General features: G+C 43.1%; 2 protein-coding genes and 1 long non-coding RNA gene across 7 annotated transcripts in view; 2 read left to right on the forward strand and 1 right to left on the reverse strand.

Annotated features, from left to right (window-relative positions):
* The window catches only part of PBX3 (PBX homeobox 3), a 117,160-nt gene extending 105,876 nt beyond the window's left edge, over nucleotides 1-11,284 (reverse strand). For 2 of the 4 annotated variants that reach the window (XM_068155717.1, XM_068155720.1), the window contains exons 1-2: nucleotides 10,003-10,199; nucleotides 8,970-9,043 (exon numbers count right to left, since the gene is read on the reverse strand). In XM_068155717.1, the coding sequence (XP_068011818.1) occupies nucleotides 8,970-9,043; nucleotides 10,003-10,199 (271 nt within the window). Of the gene's footprint in view, nucleotides 1-8,969; nucleotides 9,044-10,002; nucleotides 10,200-11,074 lie in introns of those variants that run through there. The other 2 variants (XM_068155719.1, XM_068155718.1) reach the window with 2 other exon arrangements.
* LOC137449832 (uncharacterized) lies at nucleotides 9,204-10,717 on the forward strand. Its single transcript, XR_010989499.1, has 2 exons — nucleotides 9,204-9,325; nucleotides 10,023-10,717. It is a non-coding gene; the product is annotated as an uncharacterized lncRNA (long non-coding RNA).
* A 2,870-nt stretch (nucleotides 11,285-14,154) lies between the features above and the next one.
* Nucleotides 14,155-26,995, forward strand: part of MAPKAP1 (MAPK associated protein 1) — a 109,204-nt gene continuing 96,363 nt past the window's right edge. For both annotated transcript variants that reach the window (XM_068155721.1, XM_068155722.1), the window contains exons 1-2: nucleotides 14,155-14,291; nucleotides 24,504-24,828. In XM_068155721.1, coding sequence (XP_068011822.1) covers nucleotides 24,570-24,828 — 259 coding nt within the window. In that variant the 5' untranslated portion in view covers nucleotides 14,155-14,291; nucleotides 24,504-24,569. The remainder of the gene's footprint in view (nucleotides 14,292-24,503; nucleotides 24,829-26,995) is intronic.

Genomic DNA, 26,995 nt, shown 5'->3' on the forward strand with positions numbered 1-26,995 from the left:
AAGGGTCTACTGGTACTGAGAAAGTTAAGGCTGCCCACAGAGTATTTTCATTGAGTCCTTTTGTTCAAGAATGCGAAACACGAAATCAGCAGCTGGAGACCAGTGATGTTTCCTTTTCCTTTCTCTGAGAAGAACTGATTTTGCAGTGTCAGGTGCTGTTTTGTCCTTCCCAGTATCAAAGCGGTTTACTATGACAACTTTTTGTGTTCCAAATTCCTGATCAGATTCTGTGTCAACCCGTTCAGGAGCTCTTGGGAACTCAGGACAATCAGGGACATCACATTTTAAATGAAAACTACACCACAAAACTCTTTGTTGGGGAAGAGCAGGGAGGGTGGATGGAGAAGGCTCACAGCTCCCATGGGTGCCGAGGGCAAGGGACAGCGGGCAGGGACCCGCAGCACACGTGCCAGTTGTCCTGCAGTGACGTGAAAACCCCTGTGGCTTCAGGGAAACCGCGGTGGTTTGTGTCTTATGTGGTTCGTATTAAAAATTTCCCAACAGTGATAGACTTCAGCTGCCAGGATCAGGGAGAGCATGTGCATCTAGCATGAACAGCTTCCACACAGAGCTCTGGGGCATTTTTTTATCCTTCTTCCTTTCTTTTAAATAACTATTGGGGCTCATAACAAGCACTGTCACTCCAGCACTACTCCCCTGATTGACTTTGCGACAGTGATCTGCGGAGGAGATGGGCACGCAAACAGCAAACAATCTGCAAGCGCCCAGGCAAAGAGGACTAGAGAGGCTTGGGTCAGTTTTGGTTTGGTTTTATTCACTGACAAATTTTTTCTCAATTTCCAGAATCACTTCTCTGGTATTTTTTAAAATAGTATTATAAAGGAAAACTAACCACAAAACTGTAGTAAAGCAACTTCCAAGGCTGAATAAAAACCACACACACACAAAAAAAGGCACCAAAACAAAACAGGAAAATGTGAACTAAATCAGAAACTTTCATCTTTGAGTCATCCTGGAGAGTCCTAATACTGCAGCAGGTCTCAGCACAGTGATCTTACGTATCATATATGCTCTAATAAATAGGTTCAATGAGTTGAGTTAAGGGCAGAGTTTAACTATTAGCTCCAAATTTCCTCGCTCTTATGGCTGTAAGTCAATCCCTTAATGTTACTTTAACACAATTTCTGGCAGTTAAATAAAATCTATGGTCAATATTACAACCCTTTCCTTCCTAAATGAAGGAAAATATATGTGGGATTTACATAAGAAATGATGGGAAATGCTGTGACTGACTGGGGGTGATAAATGTCCAAGGCCCCATCAGCCAGGATCCAAGCTCACCATTTGACTTCAGCTGGCCAGGCCCTCATGATCCCAATCCCAAAACCAGCAGAACTGGCAAAAATACCTCCACGCAGTGTTCTCAGCACAGAAGCAGTTAGCAGTCAGAGAGGTTATAATACAAAGCTGTAAGATATAGCTAAAATAATACCACAAAAATCAGATGACACAAAGAATTCTAATACTTTCCTTTTGTTAAGATACAGTAACTGAGAATACAATGAAATTCTTCATGTTCAGTATCTCCCATTAGATCAATTAATATTCAGAGAAAGGCTTTAACATGAAGTTTAAATAATCATAGAAGGAGAAAAAGAACCACCAATGTTCTAGAAGCTTCTCTAGACCTTTCAATCAATTTTATTTATATGCAAAACCAAGAGAAACTCAGAAAAAACAAAGCTCCTCCTGATGCTAAAGCTCTCAATTTACTGACAGGCAAATGGCTTCATGCTGCCACTTAATCTCATTTCTTGCATAATGCCCTCTAATTAGCATATCAAAGTGAATTAATACTTCTAGGGCATTAGCAATGGGAAAATCTGCTCCAGGCTTCACAATAGCAGTTAAGCAAGAGCCAAGAAATCCTCAAAAACACCACAAACCACTTTGCATTGCAAAACTGTTCAATTTATTTATCCTCTCTCTCTAAACACTTTTACCGCACACTGTTTTACTACTGTTCACCAAACAAAATGATAATTGCCAAAGTTACCAGCATCTGTAATGCCTGTTTAGAATCTTAATTTAGATTGTATACTTGAAGATCTCTAGATGCTTTCATTGACCCCATCAGATACAACATGATAGATGGGAAAACTCTCACACTTTAAAAAAAAAAAAAAGAATGCTATCGGGAGAATCTTCTTAAATTCCATTCTCTGCTTACAGTAAATAATTACACATTAAATAATATCTGAAAAAGTCACCTGCTGGACAATGAGGAAGGAGAAATTGGCTTTAAATGTTGATGCATGGCTTACGTATAGGGAAAGGTTCTGACCTGTAAACACATGCTACAAACCCACCCCCCCTTTTCAAGTGATTGATTTGTAGGACGCACGCTACTCAGTGATTCATACATTGTTACGAGTTCCTATGACTGTGCAACTTGCATGGAACTGATCACTAACAAAAGAATTTAAGTTACAAGACCTAAAATAGTCAAAAACTAAAGTCAGTGCATAATGATTTTTACTCTATGCTTTTATGCAAATCAGACTATTAATATCCAATTCCTGAAGCAATAAACGCAGAGCTGTTACAATCAGACACCAGACCATCTCATCGTCCAAAAAATGGTTTCAGAAGCTACTTTCAGTCACAGGTCACTTTGCAAAAATATAAACTAGGATTTGTAACAAGGTCTAAAATCCCCTGAAACTTCATCATCTTTGTGCTCCCCATCAATCTTTAAATAGAGAAAAAGACCATTAAGGGGAAAGAAAAACCAAAACAAAACAACATACAACATCCAAACCCCCACCCTAATACATCCACCTTAAACCCATGAAGGGGGGCTGAAGCACCTAGGGCAAGCTAACAACAAAGAGTAGAAGAAAATGCCAGGGTCAGTGGGGTTTGGTACATTTCTGGTAGCAACATGAGAGGTTAAAAAAAAAAAATAAAAAAAGAAAAGAAGAAAAAAAAAAGAGTATGGGAATAACAAAATAAATTATGATGGGTATTTATCTAGTACTTTGAGCCTTCCTAAAGAATGTGCATCATTGAGAAATATATAGCATTCAAGTAGCAGGCTTCATTTCCTTTCATGTTTAATTCCCTGTTTACTTCCACTGTAAAGACAGCATTATGGAGGAGCTCTAATGTCCAGCTGAGAAGCACAATTCATCTGTTTGGCTGATGAACTACTCCAACTTTATAAAAGCATGAACTATAAGAGCTGACAGAAACTTTAATAATTTATATTAAATATTGATGTGAATTATTTACTCCATTCATACTTAAAGACATGAATTGCCTACCAGAGAAAAGCAAATGTGACAAAAGGTCAACATGCTGGTGAAAAAAGGCAGGCTGTGTCAGGCATGTGTTATCTGAACCATGCTGATCACCTTGATAAGCGAATAGCATTAAACATGACTGCTGAGAAAACAAACAAAGCATTCTTCTCAGGGTGTCAATTCAGGGAATACAAACAGCTACATCTAATTCTACCAATGATACCAGGACGGGAAAACTCCACTCGGGGCTCCGCTGATTTGGACTCGCTAGTGCACAGATTCAGTATTCAGCCCTGCTATTCATAAAAATATTCATCAAAGCGTCATGTGCATGATGTGCAAGGAATTGAAAAGCAGCCTGCGAGCTGAGGACGGATAGAAACCGGACGTTCCCGCGCACCACCACGGAACCATTAATCCAGCCTTCACATGTGTGCAAATATTGTGCTACATTTGTAACAATTTAGTATGTCTAATTCTGCTTATGTTTCGTCTACGGTAGGCTGCAAATATCATTATATTAATGTTTCACACAAGTCAATATTTAAATTGATAAAAAGACAGCATAATCTCCGCACCACACAACTTTTTCCTCCAAAGCTGTAGGAATGGAGCTTGGTAAATGTGTTAAATCCTGTTATAAAAACAGAAAAAAAAAAAGATTCTTTTTTGTATTCACTACCTGACAGTGAAATAATTTATCTCTGAATGCAAAAATTCCTTAACTTACAACCAACATCCTAAAATACACCATACAGTAACTCACAGAATGTAGTATTTTCAAACAGCAAGCGAACATGTCAAATTCCAAGACAAAATGAAGGACATGAAAAATAGCTATAAAATAAAATCAAATCAAATAAATCCCTGCTCCTACTTAAATTAGTATTGACAAGTAGATTCAAATTTATTCTCTATGGAAGGAAAAGGAAGGGGGGGGGGGGGGAAGAGATCTGGAAACAACTGATCCTGGTAATCAGTGTAGAGATAGTTATTTAAATATAGCAAGAAGCACTAACAATGGCAAGGTCTAAAGGTACGGTGTAGTTACAGGTTCTGGAAGATAAAGTATCGTGAATTTCTCTAATGGAAATAACCACCAAAGCCGCCTGTTTTCTTAAGCAGAGGAGCACCTTGTGAGAAATCCACCAAAGAAAGAGAATTTTGATAATGGTTCTGTTAGGAACAGATGATCGAATGACAATCGAGATACTTTGTTCGATGTATTTTCTCCTAGCAGGGTATTTATGAAGAAAAGCAATGTCACTGCCATAAGGCCACTGCAAATGACCTAACATCCTACTGCACCGTCATCATTTGTAACACACTGGCTGGTAATTAGTAAAAAATAATACCATTCAAAAGTATAACCAGCGGTTCAGTGAAAAATTTGGGATACTGAAGCTTGAGAAAGGAAACAAAAGCTAAACAATTTAAAGAGAAGAAAAGATGTGGGCACATAAATACACAATGCTTACTTCCTTACGTAGTCGAAGGGAATCAAAAGTATGTATTTAGCAGGTTGAAAAAAACCACCAAGACTGCACATAAATATTTTAAATAGCTAAACTGAATAAACAACAACATCCCTGCTGATATTTAGAAAATAGCTACCATCCATAGGTGCATACATACATGTATATATGCATGCTATCAGTGCCATTTCATTGTTCCATTTGAATCCCGCAATGCTCAGACAAGGTTGCTACAATTGAGCATTATTATATATTACTGCGAGTTGTTGGCACTGAATGATAGTTTACAAACACTGGAAAGTTGCAATTTTTGTAATTCAAGGGAAGGAAGAGTCCCGTGGTTCAGTTTTTAAATAACCACAGTGAAGAAAATGGGTTAACAGTTTCAGATTCTGCTGGCAGACAAGGCAAAAAGCAAGTCCTTCCCCAAACGAGTTACCTAACCTGCCGTTTACAGATTTTGCAGCATATTGACAAGGGGCGTTCCTGAATGAGTTGGGCCATTTTCATCAATAAGGAGCTTGGCAGCAAGTAAGGGCACCATACAGCTCCTTAATCATCAGAATGGCATCGCGTGGCTATTTGCAGTTGTAGCAATAAAAATAAAGGTTTTAGCTTACATGAGGAACAGCAAGAAATTAACCCCCTGCTTAACATCACTACCGGTCTGGTTTTCATCTCTTTTTTGGTTTTCATTCTCTAAAACAAAATTCTGCACAAAGGGAGAATGTTCCTAATGAACATTTTCTTCCTCTCTCTTTAGACATAAAAAATAGTTCAACCAGCCCAACCAGCCAAGCAGGCCTTTCTCTTCCCCTGCGGACACCTCCTGCAGTTGAGAAGTTCATTAAGTTTTATGATCTTCCCAAGTCAGTCCTGCTTATAAGCCTCACAAAGGCCACAAATCTGGCAAACCATCATGTATGCCATTAGGCTTTACTAGTAAATGAATGCTGTTTAGGGTTTGTGGTGACAGTAAATTAGGGTTTGGTTGGCAGCTATCATTGTTTCTGTTGGGTTTACATAAATAAATAAATAAATAAATAGGTGTAGGCACACTTGCATTTGGACATTTTATAAACATCTGTTCCTATCAACTCAGATGATTTTTAAAGACACAAAACCCGAATTGTCTATCAACACAATCCAGGACCTAATAATATGTCATTCCATTGGGAAATAATTGCAATTCCCTAACCATTTTAAGACTGTAAGAATTAATATCTTTTCATTTCTATCTCCATGAGAATAACCAGTACCTCAGGTAGAGCAACATCCTAATGGAGGCTTAATCAAATTACAAATCTGAAGGATTTTTAGTCAGTAAAACAGAGCTATTAAACAAAACAAAGGTGCAAATCAGGTTTTAATTCCTACTGGTAGGAGTGCAAGGAGACAGACTGTTACACAGGTATGCAACAGATGTGAGCACGCATGAAGCATGCAACTTCAGCACTGCCAGGTGACACCTCAGAGAATGGGTAAAATACAACAAAATAGAGTCAACAGGCTCTCACTTGCTTCTCTCCCTATTTTGTCAGTGAGGCTGTGGTAGAACTTTGGGTATCATTTATTCTTTGAACTAATTAAAGAAATAAGTGGCAGTTTCTTTATGAAAACCATGCTACCTTGTGGTTGCCTCTAAGAATGCACATAACTATTAATATCTGTAAAGCTCTTAAATGTATTATGCAGCACTTTTTAAAATGTTAAAATGTCAAAGAAGAAATGTCAGGCTAAATTCAGTAAGCTCAGTGATTTGCTTTGTACATGGTAAATACCTCACAGCGAAAAAAAAATAAATCTTCAGCTCCTAACCCTAAGTGAGACAGAGAGAGAGAGGCTTTTAAAAATGTGATGCATTCATTAACCCTTGCGGGGAAACGATAGAATTGCTCTGCCTAACTGAGGACTCCTCCACGTATTCTCTCATGACCAGTCTCATAAAGTCTTCACTGACTGGACTGAAAACTACTAACATATAAAAAAAATACATAATTCAATATAAAAATCACTTAAATATTGCATCACTTATTTCAGAAGAGACACAACTGCAATTACAGTTTATGGATAGGCTACACTCTCCCTCCTCACCTCTCGTTCTTCTCACAGAAGAAGGTAGCGATAAAGCCATCACAGCAATTCCCACTGCCAGCACCAAGGGAAACTTTGGTTCCGATTAGGAAGAATTAAATACAGGCGCATGACCCAGTTGAGGGTGGATTTAAGCACACTGACCGCAAGACAATGCAGAGTACCATTGGAAGAGGAGGGGGCTCTGCTTTAATTGCATCTCAGACCATTCACCCTTCCAGTTCAGAAATGTTTGAGCTGTTTCCCACAAAAGCAGCTTACAGAAAATATGTTGGAATTTATTGCCACGTTTTCTTCGCTTTAACACAGTAACTAAAGCCTACACAGACATTTCACTTCAACTGGGGGACCCTGAAGGAAGGTTCCCCTCCGGGAGCAGTTTTTTTTGGTGGGGGTGTGGATTCACCTCCATCAATCACTCTGTGCATTAATCCTGCTCCTTCTGCGTCGCCGGGGCTGGCAGGATCTTGCCTTCGGGCAGGCGGACGCCTTCACTCTTTGTTGGTTCTCAGCGATTTCACAAAAGAGATAACTTGCAAACTTGGCTCAACTACTCGCAGAACAAAGGCAGGATCCCAACTTCCAAGTTATCACTGCAGCACCTCAAAACATTTCAGTCCACTAAGTCTCCTGTCAGGTCCTCTCTTGCCTCCAAGACGGCAGTGGCCTCACCAAACACTATCTGCCAGTAATCCTCGCTCCTGAAAGGACTGGGGTTTTTCTTCGCAGCTCACCTCTGACATGTGCCTGGCTATACTTTCCTTTCAAAACAGCGAGGCTAAGCCCTCTGCAAATAAAAGTGATCGCAGGACCTATGCCTGCCTCCTTAATTGAAATCTGCCTGATGCAAAACGTCTGAACACCGAGGGCAAGTTGTGGGGCTGGCTCCGGAGCAGGACAAGCAAAAAGTTTAGGGAAAGGCAGGAAATAAACACAAGCCAAAGAAAGATGGAAAAAGAGGTTTACAAGCTGATAGAGGCAAACCATAGGTAGGTGGGGAGGGAGGGCAGGAGGGGGATCATTCCCCTTATCCCGGGTAATATAATGCAATATAAAGAAGAATCAATCTTAATATTCACAACACAGTCAATACCCTAGTGCTTAGCTGTCAGCAGAAACTGAAGTGGATCCCCGGTAGCAAAGAAACCCTTGGACATAAAGCACCATAATTTACTGAGAACTGTGCACTTTTAGGCTTCTCAGTTGAGATTTGCAATGATTTCGTGTTCGTTGTTTTCCTCTATGGTCTTTATATTTTCAATATGCAATTAAGGGGACCGTGACTGAATATCAAATACACCTAGTCAATGCACATATTTATTTTTTAAGTAAGATCAAAATAAATGTTCTTATTCTCACAACACAAAAAAAGAGTATTTTGCATATTTTCTTCTTGAGAAAAAAAAAAAGTCTCTAAATTCAGTGATGTTAAAAAATGCATACAATGCCTCTTAAAAATCCAGTTTATTAGTATTGCATTAACGTGTGGGGGGGGAAATCTTTTTTTGTAGTTTTCTGATGAAAATTTTTTGGCATTTAAAATATCGCTGCCCAAGAGCCACTCAAGCCTCGCTGAACTCTGCACGGATCTGGGGTCAAAGCATCCATCATTTGGCATCTCTCAGTGAAGTCTCCGTTCCCTACCCTGCTGGGAGGGGGTGCAGCTTGGCTCTCCCCAAACCTGGCCAGTGCACACCCTCACAAAGTTTATGGTCCCCGCTGTGTGCTACGCGTCCCAGAAACAAAAAAAAACCAAACCACCACCACAACGACAGCACACACACCCCATTGTCAGGTACCAGCGCTCTGACAAGTATTTTGCCAAGTATCCTGGCGGTAAAAAAGGCAGCGGGACACCCCCGGGAGCTGTGAGGAGAGCGGCAGGGGATTCTCCCCCGCGCCATTTCACAGCGAAGCAGCCTCACCGGGCTGGCGGGCCCCGCATCTCCGCGGGCCGGGCCCTCAGCGAGGCAGCAGCGCGGCCGGCGGCACACACCACCCCGGCGAGGCGGCGTCAGGGGCGGCAGAGGGAGCCGGCACCGTTCCCGCCGGCGGGCAGCGGCGGGTGGAACGAAGGAGGGATCAAGATGGCTGCGGCGGCGGCGGAGGTGGCGGAGACGCGGGCGGCCCTTACCTGTTTTCTCCTTGATCTCGCAGAGGACACTGAACAAGGCGGGTTTCATCCTGTGGCAGTTCAGTGCGTGTTTCCTGAAAGAGAGCAGAGGAACAAGCGGTTAAAGCGGCAGTTCAGCAACATGGCGCCTTTCACGAGAAGCATCCCCGTGTTGTTCAACAGCCCTCTGCCCGCCAGCCCCGCGGCCCGGCATCGGTGTCGCCCGGTGCCGGGCCGCGGGGCTGGCGAGTGGAGTGTGAGGGGGGGTGTTGGCTGCCGGGTCTCTCCCTCATCCCCTCTTGACTTTTATACCAAATTATCTTTGTGCAAATGCCGCCCGATCGAGGGGCATAAATCAACCCTCCCCCTTGTCCCCGGTACGATCCGTTCTGCGATATTATAACTGATTTATTAAGGAGATTTGGGGGGGGTGGGTGGGGGTGTATGTAGAGTTCGCATTGTTTTTGTATTTATTGTGATTTAAAACAGCCGGGGTGGTGGTGGTGGTGTTTTGGTTGGGGTTTTATACCACCCCACCACCCCCCATCGGCAGCAATATCTTGTCAGGTTTGTAATTTATCTGCCGCCACTTCGGGGGCAGGGAGACAAGAAAGAAAAGAAGGGGGTGGGGGGTGTAGAGCGAAAAGTTGCACTGCTCGGGAGAGTGCAGAGCTGCCCGACAGACGGACAGATGGACAGCCAGCGGCTCTGAGGCCGGTGTCCACCGGATAGTGTCCAGCGAGGACGGGCAGGGATCAGCCACAACCTCCCGCACGCTGGGACAAGCATTACATACTTATAGATTTATTATATATCTATTAGGAAAAAAAATAAAACAAAATAATTAAATGGCAACTTTGGCTCTGCCTCAGCTGCTTGAAATTTGTCCTACGGCACCAAGAAGTTGCTCTAATTGTGAGACTCCGGGTCTCCGCAGAGGAGCAGGAAGGAGAGAAACAAAAACCACACACACGCACACACACACAAAAAAAAAAAAGGAAAAAAAAAAAAGAAAAAGAAAAAATAAAACAAGGTTTAATTAGACGAAACCAACTTTGCTTGTGCCTCATCCAGGCTTTGGTCAGTGATGGTCATGATCTGATGAAGGATGTCGCCGATGTCCTGCTTCCTGCCGTCGCCGTCTGCCCCTTCGTGTCCGTGGGGAGGAGGCAGGGCCATGCCCCCCTGCACCGAGTGCCCGGCCAGGTTCACGCCGGCCAGCGTCTGCAGCATCCGGGACTGATCGTCCATGGCTCCGCCGCGGCCCGGGCCGGCTGCGGGCGGAGGAGCGCCGGGCTGCGGGGGGAGCGGGAGCGCCGGCCGACAGACCGAGCGACCGCCGGTACCGGAGTCAGCCTCAACGCCGGGCTCCTGACTTCGCTCTTGCACACACACACCAAAAAGAAAAAAAAAAAAAAAAAAAAAAAAGGAAAAAAAAAAAAGGCCAAACAAAACAACAACAACAAAAAAAATCAGTATTTGTGTTTTGACCGGATCTCAGCTGTTTATTCCACTCTCTTCTTCCCAGTGCAGTAAATCACTCTCTTCTTTAGTTACAATCTTCTTTCATCATCATCATATTTGTGGCTTGGATAAATGAGTTGATAAGGTTTCTGTGCAGTTTTCTTTTCCTGGTACAATCTTCCTCCAAAGCTTTTTTTTATTTTTTTTCCCTTTTTTTTGTTTTTGTTTTAATTTTTATTTTTATTGTTGCTTTTTATGTCTTTCCCCACTTGTCCAAAAATCTTCTTTTGCAAAAAGGCAAAATTTATTTAAAAAAAAAAATAATAATAACAATAATAAAAATACAAAATGAAAAATAAAAAAAACAACTCGCTTTCAAATCCTTCAGAAGTTCGGAGGGTGGCAAACAGCAAAAACCACAACAAACCAGCGAACACCCCCACCCCCAAATTGCAACATAAAAAAGCCAAGAAAACACAATCACAAGAGGGGAAAAAAAAAAATAAAATAATCAAATTAATCGCCCTCCCCCCCAAAAAAAATAACAAACGATCCCAAGTCTGTGCAACGGGGGGGAAACAGCAGCAATCAAAAGTTTGAACTTGTGCAAAGAAAAGAGCGGAAATAACGGGGAAAGAACTGTAAAAAAATTAATTACACACTCTCTGCAAAGCAATGTGCAAAAATATCGGCCCGCCGGAATTTATGGGCCCCGCCGCCCGGCGCCCGTGTGTGTTTCACGGTGTTTGATGGCCGCTCCGGTGAGGATTGACAGCCTGCCAACGCCACTCACTCACCGCGGACGTGTCACCCTGTGAACGACGAGAGCGGCCGCGCGCGAGAGGGACGCGGACCCCGCCGCGCCCCGCCCCACCGACCCGCCCCGCCCCTCCCCTCCCTCCCGCGGGACGCCGCTGCCGCGCCGCCCCGCCCCGCGCCCCGCCCCGGACCAGCCCTCCCCGCCGGGCGGAGCCGCCGCCGCCACCGCCCCGCCCGGGGCCACCCGCCTCACGGGTCCGGCTCCGTGGGGTCGCCCTCCCGCCGGGCCGAGCGGCGGCGGAGCTCCCGGGGGTGGGGGGGGAGGGCGGCCTCTGCTAGGATCGGCGGTCCCGGCGGCCAATCACAGAAGGCAGGGGCGGGCGCGGGAGGCACCGCCGGCCACTCAGTGCACGCGGGGCGGTGCTGCACCCGCCTACTCCTGCACAGGCCCCGCCCCTCAACTGAGAAACTTCTGATTGGGCTGTTCGAAAAGTCACGTGGCCGAGACAAGAGACGCTCCGGCCCCGCCCCTACCGTTGTTATGGTAACCTCCGGGCCGAGGCCTCGCCGTTCCTTTTGCAGCCACGCCGGGTCGGGCCGGGCCTCTTCCACATTCGCTGGAGCTGCACCCGGGTCCGACCTGCCATGTCCGTGAGTCCGAGTGTGGGCGGGAGGCTGGCCTTGCCCTGGGGCTGACAACTTCGGCCGGGCCCGATCGTAGATGGTCTGTCCGTGGTTGTCTGTGTGGCCGTGGCCTGAGCACGTCCCCCCTGGAGAAACCCAGTCACAAGGCAGAAACCGTCAGCTGTGCTCTAATGGGCACTGCTTCTTATTTCAAGTCTGTCTTTGCATATGTGCACAGACTGCCAAACATGAAAAGATACAGCAAGAATAATTAAGACTTCATTCTATAATGGGGTTATCTTTACATAATTGCAACCCCCCGGCAAACTGTTCTCTTGTAGAGCACCTACCCCATGCAAATATATTGGAGATGTTACTTTAATGCTGACAATTTTCTTCACATTTTGAGTAGCGTGGAACAAAACTATTGCTACAGAGACCTCTCAAGGAAAGGAAAGCCACCTGTAGCATGGAGCTTAAGAGCCACAACAGTAATTAAAATGATCTCTAATTGATTGTATATACTTTACCTGTGATGGACAGTTTCAGATGAAAGAAGTCATGTCCAGACTAACATCTTACCCTTATCCCCGACCTTTCACGGATGTATGGTTGACAAATACAACTCAGTGTGGCTAAAAAAGAGCTCTTAATCTTTCTCTTTGGCTTCTGCTTGCCCCTTCTCTCAATCATGGTTGACATCACCATCCCCATCCCCTCACTCAGGACTGTAACTTGGATGTCATGTTTGATTTGGAGCTCTTGAGCCCTTATCCATGGCTCACAGGGGTTACACTTAACTGCTGTGGATTAGTTCTGGTTAACAGAATTCTACTTTTACTGCTCCTCCAAGCAATTAGCGTGTTCATTCAAATTCTAATTATCTTCCATCCTGATTACTGTACCATTTTCTGGTCTGAGCAAATGTGTTCTTAGTGTCATCCAGCTTTATTAAGAATGTTATTCCAAAGATCTTTTTTATTACTATTATTTTGAGCATTTCACAGATCAGTTTGCATTTGTCTGCCAAGGGCAATGCTTCCCAGAAGGTATGAAACGGTTTTAACAGCTGCCTGGCACTGAAACCAACAGGATGGGGCTCCCTGCTGCCAGCTCTGGTATCTGCTTCACCTCACCAAATCTATTTTTGGCTATTTTTTTCTACTCGTGTAGCAGGCTGAGTCAGTAATTCCAGAATGGGATGAGTAAAAGGTTCTGTGTGCTCTTCTGTGTCTCCTGGTTACAGTCTCACACTACCTGTGATTTGCCATTTCCTAGAGCAGTTCCAGTTCCTTGCCTTTGCTTGGCGAGTGATACTAGCTACTGTTATCCAAGAACATGTGCCTTCAGTGGCACTATGTGATATTTTTGCACCCCTCCTGTACTGTCTTTCTTAAGGCTTCCTTTTTATTTCTCTGCACAGCTCTTGAGACTGTGAGGTCATAGTTTGCTGAGGAGTTAACCACTACAGCTCCATTATTTCTGCAGGAGGTTGCAGAGACACACTGCCAGTCTAACAAGGGATGACATAAATTTTCAATCAACGGGCCACAGACACCTAGTGGAAAGCAAGCTCTCTGGTGCTAGCAGACACTGAGGTTTGAGGTGAGCAAGCCAGTTGAGCTCCACTGTTGTCCTCTGGACTGAAGACATGAGTCAGGAGGGGCACGGGCTAACCCTGGAGGATGTTTAGCGAGGTTTTAAGCACGGCCAGCAGAGTTAACTTCTCTTTTTTTTTTTCCACAAGTTACCTTGGTTTAAACACATCCAGTCTGTCTGCACACTGAGCGCTGTGCAGAAGAGTTGCTGTAAAACCACAAGCCAAATGCCATGGTGGTCTAAACAAGAAAAACCCACGAAATTTGGAAATAAAGTTGTCCATCAAGAAAGTGTCCCGTTTATTGTTTTGCCATGAGAAGTACCACTGGAAGTTGTAGCTGCTACACTCTCTACATTGCAAGTTTCTGTCAATGATTCTGTTACAGTTTGTTCCTCACTGTACATCTTTAGCTGTAGAGCTTATGACCGTCTCCCTCCAAACACTCGGTTCCCAAACACCGCGACCCTGGTCTCCGTGGTAACCAACGCGCCGCAGTTGGCCGGCGCCACAGCCACCTCCGCACAGCCACAGGCACCCCGGTACTCCGCACCCTCGGATCCACTGCTGGACCGAGCGCGACCCGAGCTCACGGCACAGGCCGATCCCAAACACCGTCCCCGGGTCAGAAGCAGGGCCAGTCCCGCCGGCGGCCACCGCAGCACCGGCCACCGCTCCGCCGCCGCCGCGCTCCCACACACGCATGCCCGCGGCTGTGCCCCGCTCAACGTCACTTCTGGAGGCGGTGCTTCCGGGTCGCGGCGCGGCCCAGTGCTCCCCGTTCCGCGGCGTCCTCCGGCCCCGGAAGCGGCTGCCCCGGCCCGCCGGCGGGGGAGGAGGCGGCGCCCGGCCCGGCCCGGCCCGGCCCTACGGAGCGGAGAGGCGCGGCGGCGAAGCCTGTAAGTGCAGGGGCGTATGGGGTCCTCGCCCTGGTGCTGCGGCGAGTGTCGCGCAGAGGCGGAGCGGGGCCCGGCTGTGCGGATTCTGCCCGGTACCGGCCGGCGGCGGGGCTGGTGGTTCACCTGGGGCGTCTCACTGGCTGGCCGAGGCAGCGACGCTTCGTGCAGTAACCGCTCCTTTGTTTATTAAAATAAAAGTCTGTGTTAAATGTGAGGGATGCAGTAGCGTGTCACAGGGAAGCAAAAGCCTTTGCAGAGGGATGTTTCTGGGAATAGAAGGCCCCGAGGGCTCCCGGTGCGACCGCAGACAGGTGCCGCTGCTGTAGGAGCTCCGGCCTGCGCCTCTCCCCAGGAGCGAGACGAGAGTAGTAGCTCTGTGCGGAACAAGGCGCAGTCTAATGCCCTGCGCCAGCGAGTCGCACTGGGGTAAACAGAGCCGGCAAATGAGCAGCTGACAGGAAGGGTTGAAATTAACATGGGTAAGTGGAACGTGTGGCTAAAACCATGGAGTGGGGCGTGTGATAAGGCAGGCAGACAGAAAGGTACGGAAATTCTGCGGGCTGCACTACAAATGCTCTGCAATTGATCAGGGGCTGGAGGCCCACAGTGGGACTTGGGGTCTTTTCCCATGCTGTGTCACATCGTTCAGCTTGTGATCGAACCCTTCCTCACTGTCTCTTGGCCTCTTGAAAAGCTGCAGGCTATTGCTGTGGCTGCTTGGGTGTCTGCAGGGTGAGCGCTCTTTGCGTGGTGACACTCAGCTGTGTTGCTGGGGTGTGTTCTCATTCTTTCACGTGTGCTGGGAGTGGTGATCAGAAGTAGAGTTCTCACTGCGGGAATGACAGCGAAGGATGGAGAAGTGCTGTCTAGGAGATACAACAATAAGAGCTGATTTCAGGGTCAGTGAAAGTTTAGCGATCGCCTAAATGATAAATGCTAGAGCCAGGCGTGGATGCTCTGAGTGTGTTCTACGTGATGTGAGGTTTCAGGGGATTATCAGGCGGGCGCAGGGCTGGGAATTAAACTCTCTCCGTTATTTTTTCAAATTCAGAGCAGATCTGTTCACAGGCGCTTTTTTAGGTTAGATTAAAAAAAATTGAGATCACCGTCTGTAGGCATGCACAGAAATAACTGAAGCAGTGAATTGGAACCGATTTAGTACACTTCTTTCTCAGTCATGTTTCAGATCTTTCTTATCACACACTTAGGTCATGTATTTATTGATGTAACCCTTTCACTCAGCTCCAACAAATAACAAATGTGTCTAACAGCTGAGTACTTGCCTAGGTTGCCCTTTTGATCGGCAGAGGCCTCAGCAGAGGAAGCAGCTCGGCTGAATGATCAGTGTGTCCTGCATTCCGTAGCACAAATTTTCCCAACCTTCCTAAGTCATGAGCGTGAGAAGCAGACCCCTATATTAACAAATGGGATGGGATGTGATCTGCCCACCAGCAGCACAGCCCTGTGACCACCAGATTTCCCATGTAGCAGCTCTGTTTGGCACTTCGCTTCCCAGATGGACAAGTGACGCTTGCCAAGGAAGGTGGAGGGAGAGCTCAGACTTTCTCTTGTTCTTCATTTTAGCAGTTGGAAGGGGCAGGCTGTGAGCTTTGGAGTGTAGAGGTGTAGAAGCAGAAGCATACTGGTGCTAGCCCTGGCAGCAGACAGAATGGGAATGCAGGGACATTGATAATGCTGACTGTATTACTGCTATCATGGTGGTTCATAGCTCTCATACTGCCTTTTTTTGAGATGTGTCTAACAATGAGTTTGCTGTCTTGGGTTCTCCAAGCAGCAATTCTCCATTTGTCAGAAGTGATCAGGTGAGGTCTTTTCTGTGAGTACCTTTAACAAAGACCCCAGGATGCATTTTAATATTAAGTGTGTGTGTGGCTGGTGAGAAGCTCTTTTTGACTGTGTTAGCTAGCTATTCAATCTCTCTAACTTTCTTAACCAGGACAGAATAAGGGTAATATCTACCTTATTTCCTTGTTACTCAAGCAGTATTTTATCTAAATCAGTGACTCTGAGAGCAATACAAAGCTTCTGAAATAGGTTTTGAGTGCTTTTGGACACAGACCAAAAATTTGTCAAGACAGCGTTTGGAAGTGAGAGGAGAGAGAGATTGATCTGTTCCTGGAAAAAAAAGTGAATTTGTCCAGTTACAAAGTCCCAAAGGCACTTGAAGCCTCAGAAGGTTTTTAAGTAGGTGCTACCCTCATGAGTGTTTGTGTAGTCAGAAGCAGCTTGCACCCTGTTGTATTATTTATAAAACAAAAGTATAATAATAAATTGTATGCAATAAAAACATTTTCATGCAATCAGAAGTGAAATGGCAACAAACTGGAAAAAAAAAAGACAAATAGGGAACTGCTTTTGTATGTTTTCTATTTAATACACAAATGCTGGAGGAACACAAGCACATAGCAGTGTGGAGGAGCAGCAGACCTGGCTGTGATACTATTGCAGTGCTGCACCGAGGCTGTTCCAAAGGTTCTGTAGCCTGGCTGTTGCTACAAGAAGCCTCCAGACCTTGTCCCAGGTTCCAGCCTTAAGCCCTTTAAGGCTGTGCTGGAAACACCTTTCTGTCAAGCTTGGCTTCAGGTAGGGTTTGGGTGAAATCCAAGCAATTGATGATACTGCCGTACTTCCGTGCTCATTTGCTAATTGCAGCGTGAACATAGCTAGTGAGTCTGGCTCAGGAACGCCCCGAGAATGGGGCATCTATCTCACACATACAGGCAAGAGAAGGTAAAATATGGAGACTTACTTTATTTGTAAAAAATGCCATTTATATAGATGTTTTTAACATTTATGGGATTTATTTTCTTTTACACTCTTGAATACCACAATGAAAAGAGCCAAAACAGAAGTTCTAGTATTTGAGCAGTCCGAGCCTACACATTTATCTTCCTCTTTGCAAGTAGATATTTTAATGTTTTTTCTTAGGAATGTTACCTCTTAATGAATTATCTTTAAAGCATTTATGCATGTGAGTGGGGGGGTTAAAAAAGAGTTCCATGTAAAAGCACAGTGCCATTGAAAGTATTCCTTCCAGTACTTCACTTGCTGTGCAAGTGGAAGTACAGTCAGCTTCACCCACTCCCAGACAGCGACTGCTGTTGCCTTTTTCTGGAAAAGCATTCCTAAGGAATAAAAATGAAGTGGAAGTTGTAACATGGTATTTAAATGGTACTTTGCTTTTGCTTTATTTTAAAATTGGCTGTTAAGCTTTAAAAATTAGCTCAAATACTTTTTTTTTGGGGGGGGGGTGGGGTGGGTAGTAAATTCAGGTAACTCACACCGTGCAGTGAGGTAATAGGGATTCTAGTGTGGTCATCCCAGTATGACATTGCAGATGTAATGTGTGTTAGGTAGTGCCTGCTAGCCAGTATGAAAAAATAAGCTTAATCACAGACATTAAAAATTAAGCAGAGTGTTTGCACATATTTAGATTAGGCACAGGCCAGGCAAGATGCTGCTTTTCTAAACTGCTCCTATCCAAACCATTCAGCACTGTATCAGAATGAAAAATGACAACACTTTGTCATCTGTTCAAATTGATATTGCACTCTTTGCAGTGACAGCTGAAAAGGCCCACAGGTGCCATATAAAGAGGTGACCATGTTGTCATATTTCATTTAGGCATCCCTCTGCAAAGCCATAATTACCTAATTAGGTTGTTAATTAGGAGATTAGCATTTCACTGTATTGATAGAATGCTCTTTGCGGGCGTGAGTCTAGATACAGATTTGTCTGCCCTAATTTATAGTCTCTGCATTTTTTTATACCTATTTATTTGCTTAAAATCTTGATGCAAGCTAGCTCAGGTTAGCTGAGAACCAACTTATTCACAATTAAGTGAAGGTTTGACAAGACCAGGAAACAGACAGAAGAGAGTATAGTTTCCATACATCCCCCGACATTCTCTCCCTGCTTCCCTGCAGCTCAATAATTAAAATATTTGAGTTGGTATAATTTGTGTCCTGATTAGTATGACAACAAAAATACAGCCAAATTCCAAGCAGTTCATAAATACAGAAATACACAGCTAATGCCAGGTTGATTTACAGCTTTGAAAACTAACAGATAATTTATTGGAAGTTGTCTAATGCAGCGTTCGCTCATCATAGCTCTCAAATTCCACTTTCACTTGGGGAAGAGCACCTCTTTAAAGGACTTTAAATGATTATTTCCTTTCTAATGATAGGACCCAAAGTATGAGTGACACCTTCTCCAGATAAGTGCATTTAAGAATGAATACTTGAGCTTTTGTTGAAACAGAAACTTGAATTTTCATATATTGTGGTGCGCTTTCCTTTATCCTGCCTGCACAGGAGTCCATCTGGCATTCAGGGGGGTTGATTATTTTTGCTGCTGCAAATGGAGATAACCAGAACCATTTCTTTTACAATTGCAAGCAGAAGTTAACTGTGAAATTATTTCATATAACCTGAATCATAAATTTTGAGGTATGTTCATATCATCCTATTCCTTCTTACGTGACACAGGAAAACAATCCATTTGTTATTCTAATCTGCCTTTTTTTTCCCCATTAGTTTTTAAGACTGCTTTAAGGAGGTACAGTCAGAGAGGTGTTTAAGTCCAGTGACTATGGAAGCCCTTGAGTGATAAGATGACCTGGAATGTTATATAATTCTTCCAGCCTGCTGTATTTTGAGATCATTAGTAATTGTTTTAGGTGCAGGTTGTACCTTCCAGAAGTTGCATCTTTTGTTTACCTTGAAAAGGGCTGTAATTGTTTACTACTTCCTTAAGGAGGAGAATCAATTTAAACATATTTTCTTCTTTAAAAAAAAAAAACAAAAGAAGAAGGTAGAGCTTTGCAGAATAGGAGAGGGGAAAATTTTTTTCCCTACTTCTCTACTTTTGTGATTTAGAGCACAAAATAACCTTGTGGGAACTGGCTCAAGAGAGTTGTGGAGAATTTAGAGCTACTTTTAGCCATTGGAACTGAAGGATTCTTACAATGATTCTGTTAAAATTCTGCCATTTCAAAGTTGTAGCTCTTTCCTGTAGCAGAACATTTTGACTTGCTTACAGCTTTCTGTGATTTTTTTGTCATTTATTCTAGCTTATTTAGAGGTTTATGAGCAGATTTCCATGTGTGCTCTCTGTGATGTATTTTGAAGCTTGAAAGGCATAAATATCACATTTTTTTCTGAATAAAATACTTCTTGGACCAGCATGTCAAGAAAAGATGGTCTTAGCTTCCCATTTGAGGAACAGTTGTCCAGAAGTAGAAGATGAGGAAGTGGTAACCAGATTGTGTTTGGTGCAGCTCTGAGTTTTGAACCTGATGTCTGTAAACTCCCTGTGTAGGGGTGGATGAGGCACAAGAATGTGCTTATTGTCATTAGTTTCACTTGACCAAACCAAGTTCATATTTGCATCAGATAATGTTTAAGAAGCCTGGGAGTGAGAAGGAGCAGCATAGAGGGCTGGGGTGAAGAGGAAAGGGACTTGGGGGTCTTGCCCCACAGCCAGCTTCAGCTGTCGCTGCTGTGGTGTGGTGTAGTGACAAGCCAGCTGTCACTGGACAGTCATCAGGAGGAACTTTGTCAAATTCTACTGCGCATATTTAAAACAGAGCAGAAAATTCAATCCAAAATAACTGCTTCCCCTGAAGTAAGGTAACCTACACTCAGCAGTTTTTGTGCTCAAGGTCAAACCTTTCCCTCTGAAAACTGCAGTCAGAGCAGGCTGGCACATGGCTGCAGTCCCACCAGTCAGTATGGTCCAGTGTGGGAACAGAAAGACATCGCTTCCAGCTGTGCCTGCTGTGGTCTGCACTGACATGTAGCTGGTTGATGAGGATGGATAGGGAGGGTGGCTGCCATAGAGGTGTGTGTTAACTTAGCTTTGTCCCTTATCTCACACTTGCTTTTTGATATTTCATTGACAGTTGATGTAGGATAACATGTGAGTATAAATCAGAGTGGATTTTGGGGTATGTTTGGGGCTTTTGGGGGCAAAAGAGGCCAGTGAGGAAAAAAAAAATCTTCCTTTTATTAAAAATGTAATTAACAGTATACCTGACAAGCAGGAGAATCACAAGGACACTTAATACATTTGTTAAGTTGCTTCCCCAAATTGAGATGTGTTCATCTGTGTATTTAAGGTATAGCCTGTATATCCATATCCTCTTTTCCAGACCTTTGTGTTACCTACTGGGAGCTGAATAATTTGTTAGAACATTCTGCATTACTTATCGTATGCAGTGTTATGAATGAGGTTGATCTGCATAACAGCCTTGCTTCACTTGCTGTGAAAGTCTATAGATGCCATAAATATAGCAGTGGGTTACTGGAAGAGGAATACTTCTGATAAAAATAGTAGACTGAGATCCAGCTGTCTGATTTTGCTACAAAGTTCCTGTGAAACCTGGCAAGTAATTCAGCCTCTTGATGGTGCAATTTGACATCTTTGAGGATGTTCTTGAACTGCACAAGACTAATGGGGGCTGTGCTCCCCACGGTCTGTGGGGCGCTTCAGTAATACTGTGAGGGGACTGAGGAGAAGGTGAGAGAGGGCATTTCTATCCAGGGTGGTGATTAAATAATACACAGAAAGCAAGACAGATGAATTATAAAGATCAAGAAGAAAGTGAAGGGCTGATTCAGCTGTGTCCACATATGTGATGAATCATGGGAGGTGTTTACCTATAAGTAGTATATCATCATAACACTAACCTGTATGTCATGTTGTACATAAATACTGTTAAGGTTGCATAGGTTTCACATTGCTCTTTTCAGTTTTAGTGCTCACGCAGGGCATGCTTGACAGCTGTCTGTGAAGTATTTCATTTAATAGTGGAATAATATTTATATAGTGCAAGTATTAAAAGAACATTTGTTTATGATTGAAGAATGTATAGGTTGCTGGTGCTCAGAAAGTCCTCAACTTCAGTAAATTCAGCTGCTACAAGCAGCTGTGATAATTGTGTGGGTGTAAGGAGAGCAGAAGATGTGGTGTGCAGGCAAATCTCATTTGATCTGTAAATTGATCTTGTATCTGTAATTTTTCCTGGAGCTGGTTCAAGGAGGCTTCAAGGGATTTGTGTAAAGGTTGCAAGTCTGAGCTTTGCTTCTCTGAATTCTTCATTGGCAGTTGCTGTTGCTCAGGCCAGCAGTGTGCCATCTAGTTGTGCTTTGCCTTTATGAGAAGGGTGAACTCTTTAGAGTTGTGTAGCTAACTACTGAAATAAGGCACAAAAATCTGAACTGAATTTTGGGGTCTGAATTTGTTCTGATTTTTCTTGCAGGTTGTTAACTGTTCAGAGCATCTCCAGTTAACATTCATTTACTGAGAAATTAGTTCTGATATGTCCTTTTGAAAATTCTGAAGAGAAAGAGGAGAAACTGTGTTTGTGCTAAACTTTACAGTTTGGAAGATAATTTCTGGCAATTGGTTACTGTTTGTGTTTATGGGAAAGTGATTGGATATGACACATTGTAAAGGAGCTTGGCTAATTTAGCACGGGGGCTGTTAATAGTATGAAGTCGGGGTGCAGAGTATAAAGGTAAAACTCTCGCATCTGCTGTTACATGTTGTTAACTCCCTCAGCAGACATTAAATCATTTCAAGTACAATAATAGTGTGGGAGGTAAATTAACTAACCATTAACAATCTTATAAATACACAATTAACATGCCAACATTTATATGACACATTGATGGGGCAGCAGTAATTTTTGATTGGGAGTTTGCAGACCTTTTTGAAGCCCGAGGCGGTTGCTTATTTAAACAAGTTCTTGCTGCTCACAGGTAAAGTGTGGCCTTCCCTAATAAGTGGTGTGTAAATAATTCAGTTTAAAGAACATCCTCAGTGTTAAAATACCCATATACTCTGTCTACTTAGTTGTGTCTGCATTCACTAAGTCTCACAGTACTAGTCATGCTGTTATGGCTTAAATGCCTTTAACGCGTGAATTACAGCCAGGAGACGGTTGCCTTATGGTAGGATATTTGCCTTATGGCCTCTCACTTTGAGGACAATGAGGATTCCTTCAGGGAGGGCAGGCCTACTTTCTGGAATGGAAATAGAAAATAAAAAATAGAGCTTGGAGCCACAGCATTGCCGTGGTTGGCAGAGACCTCTGGAGATCGAGTCCAACCTCCCAGCTCCAAGCAGGGCCAGCTAAAGCAGGGTCTTGTCCAAGTAGGTTTTGAGTGTCTCCAAGGATTCTGCTGGAGTGTATTTAGCTAATAGCATAATTTATTAAAATGTATGGTGGCACTCCTGTGGTCATAGCAAGCAGCATGTCACTTGTATTTCTCTACTATTTTTTAATTGAAATCCTTCTCGCTGCTGAGTCTGTTCTTTAGTGTAATGCTTTTGAATTTGTCAGTCTGGGGGGAAAAAAAGAAAAGGAGAAAAAAGGTAACTTTTATGGCCAAGGAAGCAAAAAAAAAAGCCTAAAATGATAAAGGATGTAAATCTCTATTCAATGTCCTAATTAGTGCATGCTGGCCTTTGGTGATAGGGAGGATGCTGGTAGGGACGGTGGGGTTGTAACTGACAATACTCCTTCAATATTCTACTTTTGTCATGATTAGTGTCCAAATAAAGCATTCCTTTTGCTCCAGGCTGTTTAAAAACAGAAGCTGCTTTGTGGGGCTCTGTATGTTGATACACCTTTACCCTTGAAAGCATATGGGGAAAGTGATGACATGTTTGCTGCTCCTGAAACAAGCCTGTCTTGTGCTTTCTTACTCTTTCCTGTATTTAAACCTGCCAGAACTAGGCCAGCTGCCTTTAACAGTTTGTGGGGTGTGGCTTTGTGTGATTTCAAATTATTTCTTTACATTTGGTATTTTCTTCTTGCTGACAGAAGTTAGGGCTTGCTTGGAGTTTTTTGCTATTGTTTCTGTGTTCAAAATACTAAACAAACACATTGAGTTCTGTAGCTGGTCTTAAAATGTTGTTGTTTTCTCTCCACTATTCAAATAATTGGAAAAGCAGTGGGGATGGAATTCACATCTAGTCTTGCATCTCTCTGAGCTTAAGATTTAAACCCCTCCAACCTCGCTCTGCCTTGGGCTGGGGTCTCACAGTCACTCTGAGACAGGAGCACCACTGCTGAGAGGGGAACTCAGCTATGCTCTGACTTTGGATATCCCTGCTGCCTGTGCTGTGCTGGTGCTGGTGCTCCTGCAGCTATTCACTGGCAGACTGATCGGTCTGAAAAGTACTAATTTGTTTTTCTTTTAAGGTGTTTTTTTTTCAGCAGATCTTTCTTCTTCTTTTTTTTTCTTTTCTTATATTTTTATTTTTAAATCAAACTCCCCTAATGCCAGCCTTTGGGAGGTGGTGGAAATACTTGACCAGGGCCAGACAGGACCAGGGAATTGCCCCTTTCAGAGGCAGCCCAGACTTGAATAAGATTAACATAGCTATAAACACGCAGCTACAGTAAAATAGGATAACAGATCAAGTGGGGTTGGATTTTGTGGCTGGTTTGGGTTTTTTTTCTTTTCTTTTGCTCTCTACTTCATTTTATAAGGCTGTGTGAGTGCTCTGAGTTAAGTATTTCAGGTAACTGGCAATTACTGTTCTTAAAGTGCTTAAGAATCCAGGCATGTGGTATATGATCATAGAGCTTTTTCCATATTACAGCCGTTGCCCTCCATGAAGCCCACTGCAACAGCAGATGTTCAGTATTCTGCCCTGAGATACTAATGTCTTCATGTTTGAAGCTTTTCCTGGAAATAAAACACCTGAAGAGGGTCTGTAATAAAAGTTATCAAAGCATTGGTGTGTGGAGGCAGAAGAAACAGTAACACACTATTATGATGGGTGAAAAGAAATTAAAAGCCCTATCTGGTTTTGCAACTTTATTGATTTTAATGAACAGATGCTTCTTGTGTGTATTTTCTCTGCATCCTTTTATGTGTAGTACTTAGAATTCTATCTTGCCTCGTAGCAGCCATTTGTTGTAGACTAAAGGGACCTGTCTGTAGGTGTCGGCTGTGTTCTGTTTTGGGATTCAGGTTTCAAGCTGCCTTCCAAAATCCCTGCTCTTTAAGTGTATCTCAGCAGTCAGTGTAGCTTCAGGTAAACTGGAGCAGAGTCATTGTACCTAACCGAGTCAGTTGTGTTTTGTGTATCTGAAATATGAACCTTCTTGAATCAGGGGTTTGGTTTGTTTGTTTGTTTTTTCCTAAAATGCTGTGTGCATTCTGCTTCTAGGTGCATGTGTCCATGAAACAAGATGGAGAGAAGATAGTATTGTGAACTGGTGGACTTGTGGACAGGATGGCTTTCCTGGACAACCCAACAATTATACTCGCTCATATTCGGCAGTCCCACGTGACCAGTGATGACACAGGGATGTGTGAAATGGTCCTGATAGATCATGATGTTGACCTGGAGAAGTTTAATCCCTCGTCAGCATATGGGGACAGTGGTTCAGAAACACAGGGAAGCAATGGTGAGACTCAGGGCTATGTATATTCCCAATCAGTCGACATTACCTCAAGCTGGGACTTTGGAATCAGAAGACGATCAAACACAGGTAAATGTTGTTTGCAGGCAAGGTAACTTTTTGGCCTTTTAAATTCAGCTTCTGTTATTCTGGCTTGCATGGACAAATGGGAGCATGACTAGCGACAGATCTTTCAAACTTTCCCTTTTGTAATGTCGAGACCCTTTTCATAAAAGGACTTGTAATGATTCAGTTATTTTAGTGTGCTGTCAGCTGAGTTTTAATTGCTGTTTTACTTATTCATGTGCAGAGGAACATTTGAGGTAGTCATTTTTATATATATATATATGTATAAAAAAAATTAAATTGTAAAGGCATCAAGTCTGAATCCAAAGTACATGAACAGGCTTTGATATTTCTATTGTTCATGTCTGGAGGGGTGTTAACTTTTGAACAGGATGGTTATTTTTTGAGAGAAATCTACCCAGTGAGGCATCAAATGTATTTGTTATAAAAAGAGGAATGAAGTTTGATGTGAGCCAACGAAGTAAATGATTTTTCTGTGTTTTGTCTTCTGAAGTTTCATTCCTGAGGGGAAAAAAAAAAACCAACTTGAGCTAGAATTGAAGTTCCCAAATTAGAAAGTTTAAGGGTATACACCTCACAATATGCTCAATTCATCTTGACTGGAAGAAAGCTGTCCCACTTTTTTCATATGAAGGATATTCAGGCTTCTGTTTACACACAAGGAATGCTGTGAACAAAAGTTCTGTGATGTAAAATCTGTATGAAAAGGTTGGTGCAGGGTGGTCAATACTGATCTCTTCTTTTTCTGTATTACAGTATATATTTTAAAAAAATATTTCTGAAGGTATTATGACACCACCTAGAGCTCAGAAAAAATGTCTGTGCTCTACCTAACAGAAGTAATATGTTGTGTGGTGTTGAATATCCTGAAATTCCTTTTACAAATAAGAAGTTGTCAAAAGTGACAGAAAAGACAAGGCACTGATCCCTTGTAATGAAGAGTTGGCTTTGGAAGTGAGCTGAATGAATAAAGCTGCAGCTGAGTGGGAGGTGTGGTGGAAAGTTCAGTGTGACAGACTGCCTGACACTGACCTTGAGGGCTTATTTAGTTGGGTCAATGGTGTACTTGGTGAGGAAGGAAAGGTAAAGTTTAAAGTATTTTAGAGTTGCTCCAAAAAATAGGGTCATCATAGAATGGCTTAGGCTGGAGTGGACCTTGGAGATCATCTACTCAAGCCTCCCCATCTGGAAGGTTATTTTACCAAGTGAGTACACTGACTCCTTTTTTAAATCATGGATTGAAACCATTTGTGTTTCCATTTTGTAGCATATTGTAGAATAATGGTTAGGACACTCAGCCCATTGGGAAGACATTTTATCCCTCTTTTCATGTGGCATGTCTTCTATCCCTGGAGGTGTTCAAGAGGGGATTGGACATGACACTTGAAGCCATAGTTTAGTTAGTCAGGAGGTGTTGGGTTGGACCTGATGATCTCTGAGGTCTTTTCCAATCTGACTGATTCTATGATTCTATGTCCTATTGTATGTGCTGTTACCACCAGGAACCTAATTCAGTTATCAAAGCCATTAGGCAGTGATTTGAAACAGAGTAGGGTGGAAAAAAGGCCACAAGGAATGTGATGTGATCAGTACTAAACCCTTTCAAAAAATAGAGGACAAGGAATAGATTAAATAGTTAACTATGTCTAATGTTTTTTACATTACACAATTGCTTATTTCAGTTCTTGATGTAAGAAAACACACACACACAGAGTGTTCATACATCATAAGTACAAAAACTGTGAAGTCTGCAGGTTTTGCTCCTAAAATGGACAAATGTAAAGACATTTCTTTTTTACCTAATCCATAACTACCTGAGAAGATTTAACAAGAGCAGGAACATTTGTTCTTGGAAAAAATCACATAATGGGTTCAGGACTGGAAAGAGAATATTGTGTCATTTTTCTATATCCACAAGTAACAGTGGCAGACTTTTTTAACATGCAAGCTCTTCTTTATTCTCCTTGGTTTTATATGCTGCTAAATAAAATTATTTCTGCTTATACTGTCTTTAACCACTGGTTTGGGATGGAGCACAACTGTTTTATTATCTTGTACAAAGTACCTTACCAGGATAGTTTCTTCTTATAAAGTGTAGAAACAATGTGTTACTGCAGAAGACTCAACACATCTCTGTAGATACTGCACAAGTGAAGAGTATTAGGTAGTT

This window comes from Melanerpes formicivorus, unplaced genomic scaffold (genome assembly GCF_026170545.1).
Source record: "Melanerpes formicivorus ecotype bairdi unplaced genomic scaffold, bMelFor1.0.p_v2 SCAF_33, whole genome shotgun sequence".
NCBI lineage: Eukaryota > Metazoa > Chordata > Aves > Piciformes > Picidae > Melanerpes > Melanerpes formicivorus.